Source organism: Solanum dulcamara, chromosome 5 (assembly GCF_947179165.1).
Source record: "Solanum dulcamara chromosome 5, daSolDulc1.2, whole genome shotgun sequence".
Lineage (NCBI taxonomy): Eukaryota > Viridiplantae > Streptophyta > Magnoliopsida > Solanales > Solanaceae > Solanum > Solanum dulcamara.
In genome coordinates this window covers 69,605,756-69,629,874 of record NC_077241.1, presented here as the reverse complement: position 1 = coordinate 69,629,874, position 24,119 = coordinate 69,605,756, and the positions used below count along the sequence as shown (strand labels likewise).

At 30.4% G+C, this 24,119-nt stretch overlaps 1 protein-coding gene across 1 annotated transcript; it reads left to right on the top strand.

The window, feature by feature from the left end:
• The first annotated feature begins 9,638 nt into the window (after positions 1–9,638).
• Positions 9,639–15,165, top strand: LOC129889528 (protein NUCLEAR FUSION DEFECTIVE 4-like). The gene is made up of 3 exons (XM_055964852.1): positions 9,639–10,093; positions 12,759–13,687; positions 14,438–15,165. Exons 1-3 carry the CDS (start codon positions 9,782–9,784, stop codon positions 14,922–14,924), a joined length of 1,728 nt encoding a protein of 575 aa, XP_055820827.1. The 5' UTR covers positions 9,639–9,781; the 3' UTR covers positions 14,925–15,165.
• The last annotated feature ends 8,954 nt before the right edge of the window (positions 15,166–24,119 follow it).

The window sequence follows — 24,119 nt, the reverse complement described above, 5'->3', positions numbered from 1 at the left end:
TCCTACGCTGGCTACGTAGTTCTGGGGTTTGAGTCAATTAAACTCTTACCCAACTCGGTGCTCAATACTACTCCCAAAATATGTGCTCATATTAAACTCATCATCTAGTCTCATTGGACTTTAATTTAAATCATTAAACTCATCTCATTTCATGTTCATCAATCATTATACTTCCAAAAAAAACATCATTTATATCTCATCAAAACATCTTGCTCAAAATATCATTTTTCTCAAATTCATTCAAATTTAACTCTTTTGCTCTTTCAAAACTCAATAAAATACATATATAGTATTAATTCATATAACTTTCTTTTTATCAATGAAAATAATAAAAAGTCAACATCTTTACTCAAAACATATGTAAAAATATTCATGAACATCAAATCAATTAGGATTCATGGAAAAGTAGCCATGAACAATAATTCCAATAATATGAGAGATAACAATAATAATAATATTAATGCATAAATATATCAAACTCAATAGAAGAAGAATTATTTCATTTAGAATTCAAGATTTGGATAAAACTCAACTATAACTCAATTATAATAAATTTAAATATTGGGCGCATGGACGAACTCAATCCAATGCTATGAAAGCCTTACATACCTTAAATCCGAAGGTTTACTCCGAATTGGAATACTCTTGGATCCCTAGCCTTTTCTTCTCGCCGGAGCGTTTTGTGTACTACCCGGAGTATAAGAATAACCGGAGTAGTATTTTTATACTACTAAAACTAAAACTATATTTGAGAAGAAGTATATAGAGAGAAGAAATGCTTAGGAAAGCTTGATGAATAAAATGAGGAAATAAGGTGGATATTTATAGGTGGGAAAGAGGGACCTAACAATAAATAAAATAATTATAAAGAAAAATCTGAAAATTTAATGGAATATATTGATGTCATGGATGATGTTAAATGGAGGACAATTTATGTCATGCATGATGTCAAATGCATCTAGATGTTTCCATGGTAGGTAAGATGAGTTCTTTTTAACAGAATACTCATTTTCGAAGCTACGTTTGAATAAGATAAATTCCTTATTAGAATTTGGTTTCTTCATAAGAATTGTAGATATGGAAGTATAGTTTCATATCGTTCAAGAATCAACCAATTTGGAGCAACCTACAGTGAGATATGAATTTTGTTCTATCAACACTCAATTCCGTCACAGCACTATATCTTGCAAAGATTAATTTATTTGACCTACTTATACTCCGAATTTGAAGTTATGTTCTTAATGAAAGTTGTAGGTAAGGATGTTGTGATTACCCAGAAATTTGAATCACCTAATTTGGACCAACGTATGAAAAGTTATGCCCAAAATACAGAGGCTGTATTATCTTTGTCAAGAATTGAAATACCGACATACAACATTTTAGGGGTTGTTACAGAATTTCTCTAAGTTTTGGCATGAAGTATATGATGGTTTGAATAGTAGCTGAAATTGGGTAAGTGAAGGATTGCGCGCAGTTGGTATTGGGCGTGATTTAATAGTTTTATCTCAATGGAAAGTTACTATGATATTTGGAACTTGTATTACCAGTATTGGTGGGACCCATACCTGCCATAAAGATCATGTTATAATCCTTCTACAATTACTTGATGCCTATGTAGGCTAGGTTTTCTCTAATTGAGTAGTTGTAAATATGTTCTCACGCATTCTATATTGTAGTTGAAGGGAGATTTTATGCTTAGGCCTTCAGACATGGAGTCTGGGTGGTTAAATGATTATCAATTATTGTTTAGAGTGGGAATGTATTATGTGGGTCATGGGTATTATGTGACTACTTATAAGGTTCAATCTTTGAATGTTAATCTTGGTAAAACTATTTAGAAGGGTAATGATTCTTGTGAGATTAAGTGTAGACAATAGCTGGGTTATTAAAGAATTATGAGACTTAGGGATTATTGCTATTGATGTATATAGAGGGATGTGTTTATACAAATAATCATGTGTGTTTATGCTGATTATTCCCTATGAATTACTTGAGTAATGTGAATCATGAAATAAAGGGTGAATGTGAATGACCTAGTATTGATAAATCTCTTGCCATGAACCTATTTGATTACTTGTGGCTGTAGGTGATGGTTTAGTTTATATCATAGAAAGACTCTTAATAGTGATTGAGTAATATTGTGATGTTTACCGTACATTTAATTGTTGTGGTTGAGTGATTGATATGTTGTTGTGATTCATCTACAATCTCAAGACCGTAAAATTTATAATCTTTAACTTGCTCAACTCAAAGTGATGCCTTGAGTAAAGAAGGCTTGATGAAATATTATTAATGAAGGGAAAGATAAAATGAAATCAATGAAATGACTATTTGGGAATAATTGCATGCAATAAATCTATTACTTGATTGTGCAAGTATGTGAACTATCCGTTGTGGACTGTGATTGTGGTTGTGATTGTGATATTGGATTGGGTGTCAATTTTGACACATATACAGGATTGGGTGTCAGTTTTGACACATATACAAGATTGGATGTCACGTTTCGACACATATATAGAAATTGGTGTCACATTTCGACACATATATAAGATCATGTGTCACGTTCTGACTCATAAATTAGATCGGGTGTCACATTTTGACACGTATATAGTTTGAGTATGGTTCCATGAGAGAACCATTGTGTGGTTATCATCTGTGAATTGATCTTGACTATATTGATAGAGAAACTGATCCAAATATAATTGAGCATGCCCATCCTGTGTAATATTTGATAAGAAATAACCAAAGGTCCAAGTGTTACCATGTTGACTGTTGTATTTGAGATTTATCCCGTGAAGCTATATATTGCTCCTGAAATGGTAAATTGATAATGTGTTCATTTATATGTTTGTTCGAATTATGTTATTGGTGCTAGATCCGTTTGTACCGTATGTATGAGGTCATGGATAAATAAGTAGAAAGTAGTCGATGTGTTGTTAAGTGAGATTAGTGACTTAAAGTCAGGTATTGCTGATGTCATGTGGGCACATATGTTAAAGAGGGGAGTTGTAGAGAATTCAGAGATTCTGTCTCTAGGCAGGCCGCCTTGGCTGGAAGAATTATGTTGTGGTGAGACCGCCAATGTCGGATAGATCCCGCCATGGCAGATCAGTATGGTTATGAGAGGAGCCTTAGTCCACCTAAATGTTTCCTTCTTTCAAGTGAGATGTTAATTATTTTAGGGCCAAGTGTTCGTGTGAAAGCTAAAGGTGATAGATTGGTTAGACAGAGTTAATGGTGGCCCGTAGTTCAGAAACTCATCCATGTGATAAAAGGGATAGGTCTTGATCTGATTTAGAGTTGGCAGCGGACCAACTGGAAGGGATGAGAGTTAGGCTTGAACGACTTTAATGAGATTCTGAAAATGATAAGAGTTTGTGCATAAAGGTTTGGCGTGTGTATTTTCTTAAGAGCATGCTTTCTTCTTGTTGATTTCTTTATATTATGCAGAGGGTATCGAGTTGACTGATGATGCCTACAAGTTCGTGTTGTTTGTACTGATACTACTCTTGCTATGCCACTTGAAATAGTTTAGCTGCAGAGTCAGTGATGTTTCTTAGTTGAACACAAGGATGATTCTCCAACTTCTACTCTTCCGTCCTTATGGTGGAAACTATGTCATTATTTTATTTTATATTGTATCTTTAGAAGCTCTTGTACCTATTTAGACTAGTATCCTTGGGGGTGTTAAATTATTCCTTGTAATAAACCTTGGAGAGCATCACATCACCATTTTCATATTCAGCTTTATTATTATATATAAATATAGATTTTTGCCTTAAATTTTAATATTTAACTTAGACATAATAAACGTTAAATAATCAAAATCGCATCAAGAACACTTATGATCATTAAAGAATATATATATGGAAAATTAACTTGACAATTGTGATGAACTTAAGGTATATATTTCAAAACAAGGTTATAGTAACGTAATAATGTCACTTGTGGTCATTAATTAAAGAAGAGTGTGATGTTATTGAATTGTAAGGAGGCTTTTTTTTATATAAATAAATTATATTAATGAGATTTCATTAAAGTCCCTTTCGAAACCATTGAGTGGAGGACCAAATAAATGATTTATATGAACAAAGAGGTTTTTCAGCCCTTAATTAAAATTAATAAATATTCATCAATAACATCTATTAAATAATTTAATGCTATCAATTGCTTCCTGTATTTATACACTACAACATTGTCTTTGCAAGATTTAAGTCTAAACTATACATTGTTTTGCTATTACAAGAAAAGGTAAGCAAATATTTTTTTATATATATAATTCTCATGCTTTTGTGCATTTCTTTGCTTCTTAATTATATTCATGTTGCTATATTTGATTATTTGGAATTCAAATTTCATTCTTTACACTTGAAATTTGTTGGTCGTAAATATTTAACTTCATGTACCGTACAGAATTATAGATGTAATAATAAAACTATTATGTTAAATTTTTGGGAAACAGGAAACGATCACATTTAGGCACATGTAAAATATTTTGAGATGTCATTTTAAGAACCAAAATTGAACTAATCCTAATTGAAAAGATATTATATTTCGAGAGAAGTAACCACCAATTTGTTTTAGGCGTAACATCTACCTACATTTAATAATCAATTGAAAAAGGTCAATTTAAGTGTTGGACTTTCTGTTAATACAGTATTTCTAGTTTGTATAATAAGTTTTCTTTTTTTAAAAAAAATTGTACTTATGAAACTCTTTAATGTAACTGAATAATTGTTTATCTGTGCAGAAAATATGAATAAAATGATAGCTTGTGATCGGATGATGGTATTGGAGCAGATTTGTGCGTTTTTGTTTATATTGTGTATATCTTTAGCAAATTGTACAACATACCCTCCATCAGTAGAAGAAAGTTGCTACTGCATCTGCATTGAGTACTATACCGAGACGAGAGATGCTATGGCTACGCCAGAGGCCGAACGAATGTGTAAAGAGGGATTATTTAGCGGCTTTCATTGTGATATTAAGGATGCTTATGATGATGCAGTTGATAAAACACCATTTTTAACCCCTTTAGAGTGCCCTTTTTATCATTTCTAGTCTATGGTCACACCGGTAATGTAATTCTGCATCCCTATTAATTTTACTTTATATTTAATATCATTACCATAATAATATTTCTATTGTAGCCTTAATATACTTGTATAAGTGGATATACTTTAATTAATCAGAAATATATTAGAGTTTTCAAAAGGTTTTATAATAGTCACGGAATACTTTACTCAGTATTTCAAAAGCTACGACATATGCATAATAATGTTTTTGAGTTAAGTATAAAAAACACATTTAAACTATTACTTTTTTAAATTTTATACTTAAATTATTAGGAGTGTGAGAAACACACCTAACATTTTTGTAATTATTTTATACTTTTAATGATTTTTAAAACTCTAAACTCTCCCTCTGTTCTCTATCATTTTCAACCATATTTCTTCATTTCTTCATCTCTATTTCTTTTTTCTTTTTTTCAACCTCCTCCTCCTTCTTCTTCTTCCTACCGTTAAAGAATGTGATGCAACGGCGGATGGGGTTGCTCCTCCCTTAATCGGAGTTTTCAAGTTCGAACCTTGGGTATTAAAAATCCTTAGTAGGAAGCGTAAGTGGGCCAGCTTACGGGACAGGCCTCTCTCTGACCACGCATCTAACCAGCTCGCGTGGTTCATCGGTGGAGCCCTCGAATGGGACTCTACGCTACTCGAATCCCAAATAATCGGACTCCAATGGAGGTACAGAACATCGGATCCGAAACCAAAAAAAATCAACATTCTTCTTCATTTTCTTCTTTTAGAAACTAATTTGATTTTGTTAAAATTTATTTTTAGTTACTGCAATAATATTTAACAAAATAAATTATTTAATTTAAGATGAATATGAATTTTGAATACCTCTACTACATAATCAATATAATTATTCAAAAAATTAATTGAAGTGGTATTAATTGTGCTTATGAAACTCTTTAATGTTATTAAATATTATTTATCTTCAGAGGAAATATAAACACAATGATGGCTTGGGGGCAGATTTGTGTTTTTTCTGTTATTATCTACGTCATTAGTAAATTGTTGTAAAACATTTTCTCCAGCAGTAGAACATTACATCTTTGAATATTTTTTTAAGTTGTGAAAGATATACTGAATTGAATTGATTTGAATTGATTGAGCAGGTTGGGCAACAGAAATTGTAGGATTCTACTGTAAAAAAAAATGCATAAAAAGCGACGGACATGGCCCTATTGTCCATCGCTTTTTCTGCATTTTTTTTAAAAAATATTCTGAAATTGCGACAGACTGGGTCGTCTAGTCCGTCGCTTTGTTCTTCGTAATTAAGAACAACGAAGAACATGACGACGAACATAACAACGATGTCCGTCGCTTTTCTAAAACATTTATGGATTGCGTTCATCATGTTGAAGAACAAAGCGACGCAGTCCGTCATAATTTTGAAAATTTAATTTTTAAAATATATATATATATATATATATATATATATATAAAAGCGACGACTATAGTCCGTCGTTTTTTGAAAAGCGTCGAGGCAAAAAGCAACGGAAGTGACTTCGTCGCTTTTCCGTCGATTTTAACTAAAAAAGCGACGCAGTCCGTCGCTTTTTGACAGTTTTTTAGTAGTGACTATTCTATTCTTATTTAATATATTTTTTAAATGAACATGAATTAATTTGACCAATCGATATGAATTATTTACTTAATTTTCTATGTTGGTCAAATGTATATTTTCAAAGCTAAGAAAAATAATGTCATTTATGCATTGATTTTGTGAATTGACAAATATTACGGACCAATTATTTTTAATAGGGACTGACATATAAAGTTTATTCTCCTAGAAAATAATCCAAATTACTAAAGTTAGAAAAAAATTCTTTGAAAGATTATTTTATGCAGATTTCAAGAAAAGCCAAAGGCTTTCTCTCCTTTCTGATTGTCTAATTCGTTGGGTAGATTCTTCTTTTCTCTTTTAGAAGTTCATTTATGATCATAAAATTATATATTAATTTAATTTATTAAAAAAATTTAAAATTTTAAATTCACTTCTGACATAATATTTTTAAATTAAAATACATAATATTTAACTATATTATGAAAATACTTGTTATAGAATAACAAGAAAAAAATCTCACATTAGTCAGCAAACAAATAAAAACAACATCTTCAAGAAATAATCACATGCATGGGATACACACTTGAAGTGGGCTCTAAAGCAAGCCAAAGGCAAATCTCACGCTGCACAGCTTTTCAAGTTAATGTATGCAGAATGCTCCTATGCAGTGTGAATGGAAAGGAACTAGAGGACATTTGAAGAGAACAAAAAAATATATGAAGGGATAGACATAAAAGTTGCATGCATGTGTAGTATGAGAGCTCCTATGGTGATTAGTGCAAGGCTACAACTTCTCTTCTGTTGAAGTTAGTAATGCATTTAAGTATCTCGTAATTGGATAACAAACTGTATAGGTTGTTTAAGAAGAGAGAGTCGTTGGTTTCGTACAATCATTTATTTTTTCTCTCTTTTCTATTGTGACAATTCTTATTCTCCCACCTTTTAGCGTTTTGGGGCCCTACTATGTATTCAAATTAAAGTACCCTTTTTTCCATCCTGAAGGATGGAAGGGGTATACAGCGTTGTAGTTTGTTATGATTATGTAAATATCACTTGGTGATTAATAAAAGAATATTAGTTACCAAATATATATATATATATATATATATATATATATATATATATATATATATCATTTTTAATCAAAGAAATTTCACTATACAAGAAAACAATAATTTCAATGGACAATCATGCATCTGTTATTAAAAAAATATAAATAAAATTAACATTTTCAATAGAGATAAGTAAAATCAACATTTTGAACTAGAGAAATTACCCCCTCCTAGCAAATATAAATTTATTTAAGTTGAAACAAAAAGGTTAAAAATACTTTTGAATTAAGTTAAAATTGAATTAAAATATCTTTTAGTTAATAGTTTGGTCTAAAAATATCGTTTGGTTCAAAAATACTTCTACGATTTGTTCAAAATATTCTTTTTGTTACTTAATGGGTCTAAAATGCCCTTTTCCTAATAATATATATATTTTTCTTTTTAAACACATAATATTTCTAATAATAAATTACTTTTAAAGAACCCTAATGTTAATCTTTTTTAAAAAAATTATTTTAACTAATAAATAAGTAGAAAATATTTTTTTTCTTCACGTTAATCTTTCTTTGTCAATTAAAATAGAATAAATACAAATACATTTTTAACCAATAATATATATCATATATAAAGTCATAGTAACTTATCATTAATTTCATTTTATCGAAAAAAATCCAATAAAATAAAAAATATTTGTGTTTCTTAATTTTGTTTGATTTGAAGTAGAATAAGCATTTACTGGTTTAAAAAAATATTTAGGACAAGAATGTGTGTAAAAAGAAAATAAATAATATATTTATTTAATAATAAAACATTTTAGAATCAAATCATTGACAGCAAAAATATTTTTAGACTAAATTATTTAATGTATTCATTTTTATTCAATTTCACATAGGGCTAAGATATTTTGGACCATTTTCCGATCTTCAATTTCAGATTTTGGATGTTTTAAATTTCGTTCCATGTGTATTCCCTTCAATGTTACTGTCTAGGGTTTATTTGTTTTTATTAACGTTAAGATATGAATATTAAAATAAAAATATCTAAATTTAAATATACATTTAAAGATTAAAATATATTCTTTAAATCTGAATATTGAATGATTTAACTGATTTTTTCAATATTAGAATATCCATATAAAATTAAACATTATACCAATAAAATATTATAAAATTTTCATCTCAATAAAAAAATATTAATTTTTGATAAATGTGAGCGATGTTATATTCGCATAGATAAAATAGGAGGACTAAACCAATACCTCAAATACAACAACGGTGATGCAATCACCTTAAACAACATAAGGAGGCACACAACAAAAACTTATACTACTACTCGTGAAAACAATATGTACAATTAATCAACTAACTTTGAAGTTGACTTTATTAAGTACCTAATTGTAAGACTAATTTTTTTAATTTATTTTGTAGACAACCTTTTTAGACTAAGTCTAGGTGTGTTTCGCGCGCTAACCACTGAATAATAGTTTCAGTGGGAAATTTACAACAATGTCTACATATTCATTATACAATATTATATATCTATGGTACACAATGTATCAATCTTATATCAAGTGGCGAAACTAGAATGCCTATTAAAGGTTGTCAAAATATTAAGCAGTAAAAGTCATGTGTAAGAGGTGCTTATATTCACTTTTACAATACAATTCAATATAATACAAACTTGTGTAAATATTGAGTTTCATTTTCTATAAATTTCAATCACTAAAAATAGATCAAATCTTTCAATAAAAATAATTTTCATTTCAAAAAATTTAAACACGAAATCTCTAATTAACCAATTGTACAAATAAATATAGGAATTAATCCCTTATTACATCACCACAACGTCAAGCGGGGATTCTAGAATTGCATTAAAGTCATCACTCAATAAATAAAACAAAACAAGAAGCAAAGGTCCCATGTCTTCATTTTCTATCACAATCAAAAAAAAGCCATACGGGACTACTACTTGTAGAATTCTCTATTTGGAATAATATTAACGAACGCATATAAATTAGGCCACGTAAACTCCCTTTACACAACACAAAATTTAATTCTTTTCCATCGAGCTAGGTACGCAATTGTTATTATTGAATGGCAGGATATGAATCAAGAAAATGGATGATTTTGGTTGCAACTATATGGATTCAAGCGTTCACCGGAACCAACTTCGATTTCTCAGCTTACTCGTCGGAGTTGAAGGGTGTTTTGGGAATTTCACAGGTCCAGTTGAACTACCTGGCGACGGCGTCCGATCTCGGAAAAGCGTTGGGATGGTCGTCGGGATTGGCTTTGATGTATATGCCATTATGGTCCGTCATGTTTGTCGCTGCTTTTATGGGATTGTTTGGTTATGGAATTCAGTGGCTTGTCATTCTTGACTTCGTTGCCTTGCCTTATTTTGTGGTTAGTATTATTATTATTTCTCTTTTTTTTAGTTAATTCTTTTTTATTATATTGAAATTACGATAATTTTTAACTTGTTATTATAACTCCTTTAAAGTGATATATAGTTAAAAAGTGAAACTAATAAGTTTGAAAAATAAGACAGGTTATCTATTATAATATAAATATATTAAATTTGAAACATATACTTGTGTCAAAGATTATTTCTTTTTAGTAGTAGTAGTAGTAGTGAGTATTGTTTTTTTATAATGCTATTTTTAACTGTTTAATTAATCACGTTTTACTTCTGAAATTCATAATGTAATTATTTATACTTATGTTAGTAGTAATTGTTTTCAAATGAATTCATTGTGTTCGGCTTATTATATTATTAAAATAAATAGTTCATGTAGTGTCAACTTCAGCAACTTGATATTTTTATGGCTATTCAATATGCACCTCAACTTTGTCGTAAATATGCATCTATTTATTAGACGACGGACAGTGTGTGTATATATATAATTAATAAAAAATATATTTACCCTAAATCATAAAATTGAAGAATGTATATTTGCCCCTTTTTAATACCAGGAGTATATAGAACATGCTAGTATATCTTTTTGGTTGCCTAGTTTTTTCTTTTTCCTTTTTTTGCATTTATTAGTACTAGTTTTCAAGCATGAATTATGTTTTCCCTTTTCCCTTTTCTTATCATGACTCAAAGGTTATTAGTAAGCTTATCTCTGGTCAGTTGAATTCACTTCTTTTTTTCACTTTAAGCTGTCTTATACCATATTTTTTCTAAAATTTTAAGTTTGATTTAATTTGAAGAGGGTTTTTTCTGGCTAGAAGTACTTTTTTTTATATATACTTTTGAAAAGAAGTAATTTGTGTTTGACTAATTAGTTTGGAAAATACTCTTTTTAATATTGAATCAATAATTTGTACTTGATCAAGGTTTCGAATGTGTTTATAGAGGAAGATATTTTTTTCCAAACTACTCAAAAATACTAGTTTTTTCTAAAGATTTGGCCAAACATATCATTCCCTGAAATAAGTAGTAATTTTCTATTTTTAGAAAAAAGAAACAATTTTGGCTTTCCAAAAGCGTGAACAAGCAAGCTATTAATCACATCATTGCTTCCAAATAAAATTGTAGTTCATTCTTTTATATTTGAAATGCCTGTTTTGCTAAATTCAAGAATTGGAATTTGCGTTCCTCGAAAAAGTAAAAATTGACTGTTAAATCGTTTTATAAAAGGGAAGGTTCTAGTAGTAAAAGAAAATAAAAACTTGCTTAAGATAACAAAATTTCAAATTCTAGGTATAATATTTGTATTTTTGAATCTTCTCTTTAATTTTCTGAATCCCTTTTTATGAATTCCATCCTATCCTGCCTAGAATTTTTTCATGGAGGGCATCTGTACAATCAGAAAATAATTTTTCCTCATTAGAATTGAAAATTTCAGGAAATATTTATAAAACATAAAATTATAGTAGATTCATGTGACTCGGCTCTTTTTCAGACTCCACACCTTATATAAACTTAGTACACTAAGCTGTCTTTTTTAAAAATTAGAGATAGTGAAAATCACATGAATATTAGTAGCGTAGTTTCTTTGAATATCTATGATATACATTACACCGGAACTAGAACTTCATTATACTGGTCCAAATAATGTTCTATAGCAAGAAAAAAGAAAGTGAAGTAAGGTAAACCTTTTGTTTATAACACGAGAAAAAGCGACACTTGTCCTTTTATCACATGAGTTGTTCTTTTGTGAAAGCTCTGGGCTGCATTTGGGTGTGGTCCAAACTATAGAAATAATATCTCACATGATTATTCAATTTAAGGCAGTACACTTAAAAAATTATTTAATTTAAAATAATTCACTTAGAAACTTTGAAAGACTCAATTTAGAATAACACAATATATAAATATGTCATTTAACTTGGCTTTTAGAATGACCTTTCATGCGCTTTCCTATGCTTTTGATTTAATCCTGAGGCCCCTTGTGGATTTTGCTAAAAACAACACTTGGGTGTGAGACCCACTTTTTGTCGAGATGACCTCAAATGAAAATTTTGACATCTATGTTCTCCAGCTTTGGGTACACAAATAGACACTTAAATTTATATAAAATTAAACAAATAGACACATATGTCTTACATGGCATAATACATGTAGGACGCCGCATAGGATGCCATGTAGGATGCATGTGTTTATTTATTCAAGTTTTAAATAGTTAAAGTATCTACTTGTGTACTAGTAAAATTAGAGGTCATAGGTGTCAGCTGAATTCAAGTTAAGGGTCATATTTATGTGTTATGCATTCAATAGTTTACATAAAAAGTTACTTAATTTTTTTTTATAATTTAAAAATAATTCTACTATTGCTATTTCATCTAGAAAATCATCCATCCATTTTAAATATTTTTTCATCAATTTTTGTTGAAATTTAAATTTAAATTTAAGATAATTTTTAAGAAACTCATTTTAACCATTTTATTGACTCACTCCTCTTAATCCAATCCGATATATATATACATTCAACAAACCTAGTGTCTTTTGGCTCGAATTATATATTACATATGCCAAAACAATGTTTAAAATGTTAGATTACACACATTATGAACCGACCGATTTTAAATTCTAAATTCGCCTCGATTGACTTAATTGTTGCAGGTATTTTCCCTTTGCTTGTTAGCAGGATGCAGCATCACTTGGTTCAACACAGTTTGTTTTGTTCTCTGCATAAAGAATTTCCCTTCTAATAGACCATTAGCACTTGCGCTTACTGTAAGTTTCAATGGAGTTAGTGCAGCCTTATACAACCTTGCTGCAATTTCTATAAACCCTTCTTCCACTCAAATTTACCTTCTTCTTAATGCCTTTATTCCCTTATTCACTTCAATTGCAGCAATTGTACCAATTCTTCGACAACCCCCTGTCGATCCCCTGCCTTCTGATTCCATCAAACACGAACAGCTCATATTCGTTGTACTAAATCTCCTTGCTGTAATTACTGGCTTATATCTTCTCTTTGTACATTCAAATGGTCTATCAACTGCTCGTGTCATTTTTTGTGGTGCCATTTTACTTCTCGTCGTTCCATTGGGAATTCCAGGTATTATTTATGCACGGGATTGGTTTCAACATAATGTTTTCTCGAGTTTTACTCTTCAAGGATCCGGCTTTTTACTAGTTGATGCTGATGATCTCGAATTTCATAGAGAGCTCCTTAGTCGCGAGAATAGCCAGATTAATGTAACGTCTTATGGTGTCAATGGTGATAGACCGACTCTTACATTAAGCCTAACGAGCATTATTGGAGCTAATGATCAAGGATGTTGTGGGAAAATAATCGAGGAGGATCAATTGTTCATGCTTGGAGAAGAACATAAGGCGGGAATGTTGGTTAAAAGATTGGATTTTTGGCTATATTATCTTGCTTACTTTTGTGGAGGAACAATTGGGCTTGTGTATAGTAACAATCTTGGACAAATTGCACAATCACTTGGACATAGTTCAATGACTTCTACTCTTATTACGTTATACTCATCGTTCTCCTTCTTTGGTCGCTTGCTCTCTGCAGCTCCAGATTTCATCAGATTGTAAGTTAAAAGATCACTTTTCCTCTGTTTTCTTATTTTGATCTATTCGATTTTATGAAGGGTAAGGAAGGAGGGAATGCAGTCGCGTAGTCACATAGAGTGAAGGGTTGCTAGTTAAACACTCTTAATCGGAATATTATAGGCCCTTAACTTGGCTTTAACTAATAACTAAATCTTCAATGCACACCTAGACACTTCAAATCGTTTTCACTATGTCAGTTGAACACTTCAACATAAAAAATGATCATCTAAAAACTTTCAAAATTTATATGTCACATCAGCATCGGGTGTCCACAAGATACAATGATACGAGTTGAAATGCCTAGATATGCATTCTCAAAGTTGAATGTTAAGTTGACCGCTAAGGCAAAGTTAACGTGTCTATACATGGTTTTTACCAATATTATATTGTGTATGAACACCAAAACTTACTTTTATATATTGTACTTGAACCCCCTAGGCGAAATTCCTGACTTCCCCATTGAGGGAATAGATCATGACACTCTGTATAATGACTTTAGTTGTTGCATTAGGGTCAAAGGTGGCTTTAGGACAGGTCGGTTGGTCAAATGAACTCACTACTCGAACTACATATACATAAGCAACAAAAAAAAATTAAAATGAATACATGTAGTAAGATCACGTATGTTCTGAATCAGCCAACTCTAGATCACCATGAATTCGTCCTTGTGTACCATAATATAGACAAGATGATTTGAGTTATGATTGGAAGTGAACGAATTTTCGCAGGAAGTTCTATTTTGCAAGGACAGGTTGGCTAGCAATTGCATTAGTTCCAACACCAATAGCATTCTTCTTAGTAGCAGCAAGTGGAAATGAGGTAGCACTTCAAGCAGGAACAGCTCTGATTGGATTGAGTTCAGGATTTATCTTTGCTGCAGCTGTGTCAATAACATCAGAACTTTTTGGACCAAATAGTGTTGGAGTAAACCACAACATTCTCATCACAAATATCCCTATTGGATCACTTGTCTATGGTTTCCTTGCTGCTCTTATTTATGACAATAATGCTGCTGCTGGTGGAGTTGCAACTTTTTCAATACAGATGGTTACTGATTCAGTGGTTTGTATGGGGAGGAAATGCTACTTTTCAACTTTTCTCTGGTGGGGTTGTCTTGCCTTTTTAGGACTTGTTTCGAGTGTGTTGCTGTTCTTTAGAACTCGCCCTGCTTATGCTCGATTCGAGCAAAATCGTAGGACAAATTTGTTGGACTGATCATGGAGTTTAGCTTATGAAAAATTTCTCCAATCAACAGTTGGACAGAAGATTTTCTTTTGGGTTATGTGGGGGTGATTTAGTATGACCTTAGAGTAATTGGGTGATCATGAACTTTTAATCATGCTTGCGCTATGGGTAAAATTTTAAGTTTTCACAAATTTTGCTTCATGAACAATACTTTTGACTTTTGACGTCGAAATTTTGCCATGGCAAATAGGAATCAAAAGTTAAATATAATCCATTTTCAAAATCATTAGGTATAATTACTTGGTTTTGTGGACATACATTAGAACATGGGTACAAATTACTTTGAAGGGCTGATTTCATCATTGAAACCCATTACAATTTATTGCACCCTTTGATAAGTAGAATACTCAATTCAATACAGTTTTTTTTTCTTTTCTTTTTTTATACATCAATAATAGGCTTAATAGAAGACTCAATTGCTTTAGGACAGACCGGTGCATAAAAAATTTAATATTGAACATCGGAAAAACGTTATACCCCAAGAGAATGTAGTGTAAGTTGTCTATTCTAACACATACATAGTGGTTCATTTTGCTAACTTATAACCAATAGGTCAAAAAGTAAAAATATTACCATTACTCCAAAATTCTTCTCTTAGGAGTTCAAAAAATCCATGGATTCAAAGTTTTGGGGTAAGTTCCAAGAAAAGTTTTTTCTTGCTTGAACTTGCAAAGAAACTAACTTGCCTTTAAAAATGAATGATCTTGAACTTTTGACGACATCTACTTGATTCATGAGCAAATCTTTAAGGTCAAAATCAAAACTTGTTAAACCAAAAAAATTTCCTAAGAGAAAAGCACGTCAAAAATTTAAGACCACTCACCTTTAACGTCATTCTTATTTAATTACCTGTTATTTTGTGCATAATAATTAGTAGCTTACGACATAAATCAGCAATGGTGTTTATATAATTGTGTCACTTGGCATCATAGCCAAGGTTATTAATACTAGAATAAGGCATTTTATCAAATATGTACTTTTCTTTAGAATTTAGAGTTATAAAGATCAGAGTCACAACTTATATTTGACTTTTAGTTAACCAAAACTAATAATGTAGGTCTTTCTTCACATAACTTACATCATAATATATTGAGATAAAGTATAAAAACACACCTAAATTTTTTTTTTTTTTTGAGTTTCATGTTGGGTTTTAAAGGTGTGAATGAGAAATAAAAGGTTGTGCCTTTTCTAAAGGGTTGTGACCGTTCCGAAAGGTTGTGACTTTTCTAAAAAGTTGTGACTTTTTTGAAGAGTTGTGACTTTTCTGAAAGGTTATGACTTTTGCGAAGGTTTATGACTTTTTCGATAAGCCACAATAAGCACATGTTCACACTACTCTTTGTTGTCTATAAATAGAGGATTTCCATCTCATTTTAAAACATTGAATTTCTCCCTCTTCTGCATATATATTTTCTTACAAACAAAGTTGAGTCTTTGTATGATTTTGTTACTGGCTTTTGAGTTCGCTGAAATTATTAAAGTTTGAGGTACCTCTACTTCTTTAATAGTTTATCCATTTTATCTTGGGAGGAAATAATTCATAACCTCGGATACAATGAGGGGATTAAATTCCTTAAGGACACAGTGAATTCTGTGGACTCGGATACTATTTTTTATTTTCATCTTTATTGTTTCTAGTTTGCTAACTTTGATACAGGAATAACAAGCTTAAGGAATTTAATATTTTTTCTTGTATCTGAGATTTTTGGATTGGGGGATGACAGATCTTAGAAGTCATTGCCATGGTATTTATATGATTTTGTTATGTCTAAGTACCTTATGAAGGAATCTTAGACTTGATACTACAAAGTAATATTTTTTCTTCCTTACCATAACCTTGGTCAAATTAAAGATGATTAAGTTAAATAATGTGTTATTGTCTTAATAGTTTTCAAAAACTATTTTCAAAAGTTTATTATCTGTTGTGATAAAATTGGGTAGAGAAATACTTTTGTGTGTATTACATTCAATATTGGAGGCATCTTTCAAGGATCTTAATCTAAAAACTTAGATGGCAAGACTTTTTTTTTCAGAAAAGAAGAAGAAAAGAAAAGTTTAATATTCGATTTAAAGAATATAAAAAGTTCATCGAATATTAAATTTGTTCCACAAAAGAAAATATTATTTGGTCTGAGTACATGGACGCTCTATAGAATTTAACATTCATAGATTTGAAGTCAATCCAACAAACTTGGTAACGAGGAAAAACTTTTTGAAAAAAAAATCATTTCCTTATGATTTTCTTACTAAAACTTGTATAGTTTTCTACTCCGTGTGAAATTCGATTGTGTCTGATGTTTGGAGACTAAAATTTTTTGATTTTCTATTCCTTTGGTTTGAAGAATATAAAAACTTTGCCGAATAAATCAGATTGTGCATTTGATTTGAAGAATATAAAAACTTCACCAATTTATTAAACACTCTTTTTGAATGAATATTCCAACTTGAAGAGTATAAAAACCCCATCAAGAATATAAAGGGTAAATAATTTGAAGATTATAAAAACTTCATCGTTAACTAGAAACAATGTTGTATTTTTGGTTTCTGAAGATTAAAACATCTTGGTTTTCTGCTCTGTCTAAATTTAAAATTGATTTGAAGTCATAAAAATTTCATCAGCATTCAAAGCTTATTCAGTTGACAATTTGAAGAATATAAAAACTTTATTGTTAAGTAGAAATAAGTCGTACAAAGATACAGTCTTTAGTATTAGTATTTTAAATACTAAGTGGTTTGTTTAATTGTGACAGAAAGAAAAAAAATATACTAGTGACATAAAATTAATGATTTTGTGTCTGCAATAGATGCATCTATGAATTAAACTTTGACAATATGTAAAGATTGTCAAAGAAAATGGAAGCACTACAATTCTTTTGTAGAATATTATCTTTAAAAGAGGTTTTATGCTGCCAATATGTATTTTGATAGTATACATTTGAAAGCGTGAGAAAACAAATATGTGAAAAATTATTTTCAAATACTTGAAAAATATTTTTGCGATCATAATTAAAATGTGGGGGTTCTTTGCTTGTGATAAAGACAAATTAGATTTGATGTCTAATTTAAATGTAGAAGCACAAGATATGAAATTGAATGACATTCTTGTGTTATGTTAGACCTACAAAATACTTAGAGTATATTTTGATCGTTGAGTTTCTCTTTTACTAGTATATGATATGATATGACTAGTATGAAACTATCAAATTAAATATATATACTTGTTCAAAAGAGTTGTGTTCTCTTATGAAAAAGTGTCACTTAAACTGTTGTGATCTTTTATGAAAAAAATATGTCTACTAAAATACAATTATTTGTATAGATATGAATATTGGTTAAAAAAACACATGTCATGTTTTGTATTATAAAGAAGCATTTGGTTCATATGCTCTTATTGGACCCGATGAGACTATGTTCATGGATAATTATGCAACAATCAAAATTGAAGGGTATGGAAAGGTCCTCTTGAAAAGGACATATAATAAGGTGTTGACTTTAAACACTGTTTGTATTTGACAAAGCTGTAATAAGTAAGAAAAATATATTTGGAGGAAGATGTTAACCTCGCGGAGGGTCTTTTCAAACTCAATATTTCAGTTCCTTTTTTACTTGCTTGAGTCAACTTGTTTATGACATGAACGTTTGGGACATGTCAATTATAAAACCTTGTGAGAACTGATCAATTTAGAAGTTTTATCTAATTTTGAGTGCAATAAATCAAAATGCCAATTTTGTGTTGAATCTAAGTATACTAAGCATCCTTATAAATCTATTGAAAGAAATTTCGATCCCTTAGAGTTGATTCACACTGACATTTGTGATATAAAGTCAACACCATCTCGTGGTGGAAAAAAGTATCTCATAACTTTTATTGACGATTGCACTATTGTTATGTCTATTTGTTGAATGGTAATGATGAATCAATAGAAGTCTTTAGGCAATACAAAACTGGAGTTGAAAATCAGTTGGGTAAAAAGATAAAAATGATAAGAAGTGATAGAGGTGGAGAGTATGACTCTCATTTTGCAGAAATATATTTGAAAAATGGAATCATCCCTCAATCTACTTCCCCTTACTCACCTCAATCTAATGGAATTGCAAAAAGAAAAAATTGAACTTTAAAGAAAATGATGAATATCTTACTTATAAGTTCAGGTTTATCATAAAACTTGTGAGGGGGAAGCCATCCTTACAACAAATCAAATACTCAATAGAGTGGCCATAACAAAACACAGTCTATTACATATTAGAAATGGAAAAGAAGAAAGCCCAACTTTGAATATTTCAAAGTGTAGGAGTGTCTAGCCAAAGTCCAAATTCCTAAACTTAAGAAGGTCACAATAGGAAATAAGATCGTGGATTGTGTTTTCATTGGATATGCTACAAACAATAAAGCATGTTGATTTTTCATTCATAAGTTTGAACATCTGAAAATTCATGACAATACGGTAAATGAATCAGATAACGCTGAATTCTTTGAATATATCTATCCATATAAAATTAAACTTGAATTATCTAGTGAAGGGTCTAAACGACCTTGAGAAGAATAAAAGGAGAATGTACCTAATAAAGAGATTCCAAAGCATAGTAAACATCAAAGGACATCTACTTCCTTTGAATCTGATTTCCTAACATTTCTTCTTAAACATGAGCCTTGAACATTGAAAAAAGTTAAGTCTTCTGTTGACTCATCCTTTTGGAAAGAAGCTGTGAGCAACCACACTAGGGAGTTGGTTGATCTTCTTCTAGAAAAAAAAACTGTGTGTTCAAAATGGATGTTCAAAAGGAAAATGAAAGTTAATGGAACTATTGATCATTACAAAGCAAGACTTGTTGTCAAAGTCTTTAGACAAAAAGAAGGTCTTGATTTTTTTTTAAAACATACCCGGCATTAATTAGGATTACATCCATTCGAATGTTAATTGTATTAGTTGTGGTATATGGCCTTCAAATTCATCAAATGAATGTGAAAATAACTTTCTTAAATGAAGAATTGGAAGAAGAAATTTTCACGGAACAGCTTAAGAACTTTGTGGTTCCTGGTAAATGAAAGAAAGTGTGCAAATTTGTTAAGTCACTTTATGGACTAAAACAAACACCCAAATAATGACATGTAAAGTTTGACTAAACTATGTTGGCAAATAGATTCAAGAATGATAAATGTGTTTACATTAGAGACATTTCAAATTAGAAGATCATTGTTTGTTTGTATGTTGATCATCATAGAGACACTTATGACATATATGTTACTAAACGTATGATAGAAAACAACTTTGATATGAAAGATCTTGGAGTTGCTGATGTAATCTTAGGTTTAATAATCCTTAGAACTCCACAAGATTTAGAATTGTTACAGTCTCATTATATTGAAAAGGCACTTACATAAGTACAAGAATTTAAATTTTAGTACTTCTAAGATTCCAATAAATATGAGCTTTGCACTTCAAAAGAATGAAGGTGAAAGTGATTCACAATTGAATTATGCAAGAGTACTTAGAAGTATGATGTATATCATGAATTGTACGCGATCAGATATAGCATGTACTATTAGTAAACTGAGTCGATTCACAAGTAATTCCAATAAACTAAAATAAAATCATTGGATGACAATGAAAAGAGTTTTGGTATAGTTAAAACATACTCAAAATAATATTTTGCATTATAACAAATATCCAGTAATATTAAAAGGATATAGTGACGCAAATTGGATCACCGGGTCAAACGCAATAAAATTCACGAGTGAATATGTATTTACTCTTGGTGAAGAAGCAGTCTTTTGAAAATCTTTCAAACAGACATGTATTTCTCGCTCTACAATAAAATCTGAGCTTTTCGCTCTAAATAAGACCGGTGAAGAATCTCAATGGCTCCAAAATTTCTTGAAAGATATTTTTTTTGGTCCAAGTCTTTGGCACTTGTATACATGCACTGTGACAGTCAAATTGAAATATGTAGGTCAAGGAGCATGATATATAACGGAAAGTCTCATCATAAACAACAAAGACACAATACTGTCAGACAATTACTCCTTAGTGGATTTATCACAATTGATTATGTAAAGTCAAAGGATAATATGTCGAATCCACTTGCAAAAGTCCTAAATAGAAAGAGAGTTGAGAGATCATCAATGAGAATAGGACTATAGCCGAGGACAAATCATCATGGCGGTAACTCTACCTAGAAGATTGGAGATCCCAAGATCTAGGTTCAAAGAGATCAAACAAAATCATTGATGATGGTTCAACATAGTCAAAATAATTTCTAATGGTTCATTCTCATGACGAGACAATGTAGAGTAACAAGGATAAAGATATTAAGACTTTTTAAGAATTTCTAAGTTTGATGTAGGGTATATCAAATGGTGTATCTACGGGATAGAACATTTAGAAATCACCTATGTAAGTGTGAAGTGTAAGCCGCTTCAAGGAGAATCCCTCTCGCACTTATGAACCAAGAAGTGTTCATGGATGAAACGAACAAAACAATGAGAATGAAAAACAGTTAAAGGGTTGATTGTGTGACTTATGTTGTCTAGGTATACACTAAAACTCGACCGTTCAAAGATATCAAATCTACCGATTGACCGAGTATATCCGATATATGTTCACTATGAAAAGTTCAAAGGAAAACCTACTTATCCAGATGTAATTAATTCTTACTTAAGAATCACACAGTTTTTCATGCATATGTTTTAACAATAGACATTCCCCATTCATGTGGAGGATTGTTGTGTTTTAAGGTGTGAATGGAAAATAAAAGATTGTGACCTCTACGAAAGATCGTGCCTTTTCTAAAGGGTTGTGACCGTTTTGAAAGATTGTGACTCTTTCAAAAAGTTGTCACTTTTTTGAAGAGTTGTGACTTTTCTAAAAGGCTCTGACTTTTGCGAAGGTTTATGACTTTTTCGATAAGCCACAATAAACACATGTTCACACTACTCTTTGTTGTCTATAAATAGAGGATTTTCCTCTCATTTTAAAATATTGAATTCCTCCCTCTTCTGCATATATATTTTCTTACAAACAAAGTTGAATCTTTGTATGATTTTGCAGCTGACTTTTGAGTTCGCTGAAATTATTGAAGTTTGAGGTATCGCTACTTCTTTAATAGTTTATCTGTTTTATCTTGGGAGGAAATAATCCATAACCTCGGGTACAGTGAGAGGATTAAAGTCCTTAAGGACACAAAGTGAATTCTGTGAACTCGGATACTATTTTTTATTTTCATCTTTATTGTTTCTGGTTTGCTAACTTTAATACAGGAATAGCATTTTATACATAAATTATTGAGAGTATGAGTTTCATACATAAACTATCACTTATTAGTTTGAGAAACACATATTTCTCTTTTATTCTGTGTGCACTACACTCTTTCTTTTATTTAGAAAAATTACAGCATCACACTTTACATGGACAAAACACTCCACCTTAACAAAAATTAAAAAAATTATTACAATTAGTTAAAATCAAAGATTAAAGTATTACTATCTCCCGTAAAAAAAATATAAAATAAAATATAAAATATTTTTCTTACTTCACTCCACTATTTTCTCTCACTATTCCCCCCCCCCCCCAATTTTTTAGTTTTATTTTTATTTTTTATAAATATTTTTTTAAAAAATCGTACTCCATCTCTCCTCCCCCCCCCCTTCAAATAATAATTTAGATATTTTTATTTTTTAAAAAAAATTGTCCTGCCCCATCTAATAGAGAAATATTTTTTACTTGCCGCAAGACTTTGTTTAAAAATAATTTTTTTATTTCTGTTATATTCGGTACACAAGTAGAAAAACAATATTTCCCTAAAAATATATGTACATATCTAATACAAAAAGAAAAAAGTATAAAAAATATTATGAATTAAGAGTGTAGGGTTAGATGGGGTGGTATAATATTTTTTTATATAAAATAAAAATAAGAATATTTTTAGGAAGGAGTGGGGGAGGGGGTGTAGTATGAATTTTTTTAAAGTATTTTATAAAGGAAATTTTAAAAAAATTAAAACATAAAAGGACGGGGATTGTGGCGGGGGGTGGGTGGAGTGCGTGAGCAAAATATTTTATATTTTATTTATTAAAAAAATAATTTCTCATTTTAAAAGTAATTTCTTTTAATAAAAAATAATTTCTTTTTTGGGTGATACAAATACTTTAGTCTTTAACTTTTAACTAATATTAATAGTTTATTTAATTTTTGTCAAGGTGGAATATTTTATCCATGTGGAATGCCATGTGGCAAGTTATTTTCAAAAAATGGAGAGATTGGAGAAGATGTATTACACATACCACTGAAGTGATGTATTTCTCAAACTAATAAGTGATAGTTTATATATCAAACTCACACTTTCAATAGTTTAAATATAAAACTCAAAAAAAGTGATAAAATAAGTGTGTTTTTAACACTTATCTCTAATATATTTCATAATATTACGTCATTAATCTAGTGCTTTTCAACTCCTATATTGTTAATGATGAACATAGCTGATGATTATTTTGTTGGCTAGAATTTCAATAATTCAATTGTCTATCATTAAAATAAAAGGATTTGTTATAAAATAACTAAGTTGACAATATTATAACAGAAAAGAAAGTAAGAGAATATGGAGAGAAAACAGAAAAGAAAGGAAAGTAGTGTGTATATGTATTCTGTGTGTTTTTTAGCAATTCACAATGGCCAAGAATGGTCATATTTATAGTTATACAAAAGAAGGCAAGTTGAGCAACTTGCAAAGTGGTGTGTCCACACAAATAAATGGACAATCCACTACTTAACACTCCCCCTTGGATGTCCACATGTAAAGAAAAATGCTAGTAAAAAATATATATATACATAGTTATCCTGAACATCCATTGATGTTGTGCCTCATTAAAAACCTTACTAAAAAAAATCAGTGGGAAAAAGCCTAGTAAAGGAAAAAGAGTACACACATCTGGTAATACGTCTTGAATGCTGCCTCATTAAAAACCTTGTTAGGAAAACCCAGTGGGACAAAACCTAGACTAAGGGAAAAAGAGTGCAGCGCGTATTATACTCCCCCTGATGAAGACATCATTTAATATCTCGAAGATGACGCATTCCAATTTCGTATCTCATTTTCTCAAAGGTTGAAGTTGGCAATGCCTTAGTAAACATATCTGCTAAATTGTCACTTGAACGAATTTGTTGGACA

Excerpts from the sequence above, each read along its gene's own strand:
- LOC129889528 (XM_055964852.1), top strand. The coding sequence starts at position 9,782 with ATGGCAGGATATGAATCAAGAAAATGGATGATTTTGGTTGCAACTATA. Across the intron at positions 10,094-12,758 it reads TTGCCTTGCCTTATTTTGTG|GTATTTTCCCTTTGCTTGTT; the intron begins GTTAGTATTATT and ends TAATTGTTGCAG. Across the intron at positions 13,688-14,437 it reads GCTCCAGATTTCATCAGATT|GAAGTTCTATTTTGCAAGGA; the intron begins GTAAGTTAAAAG and ends GAATTTTCGCAG.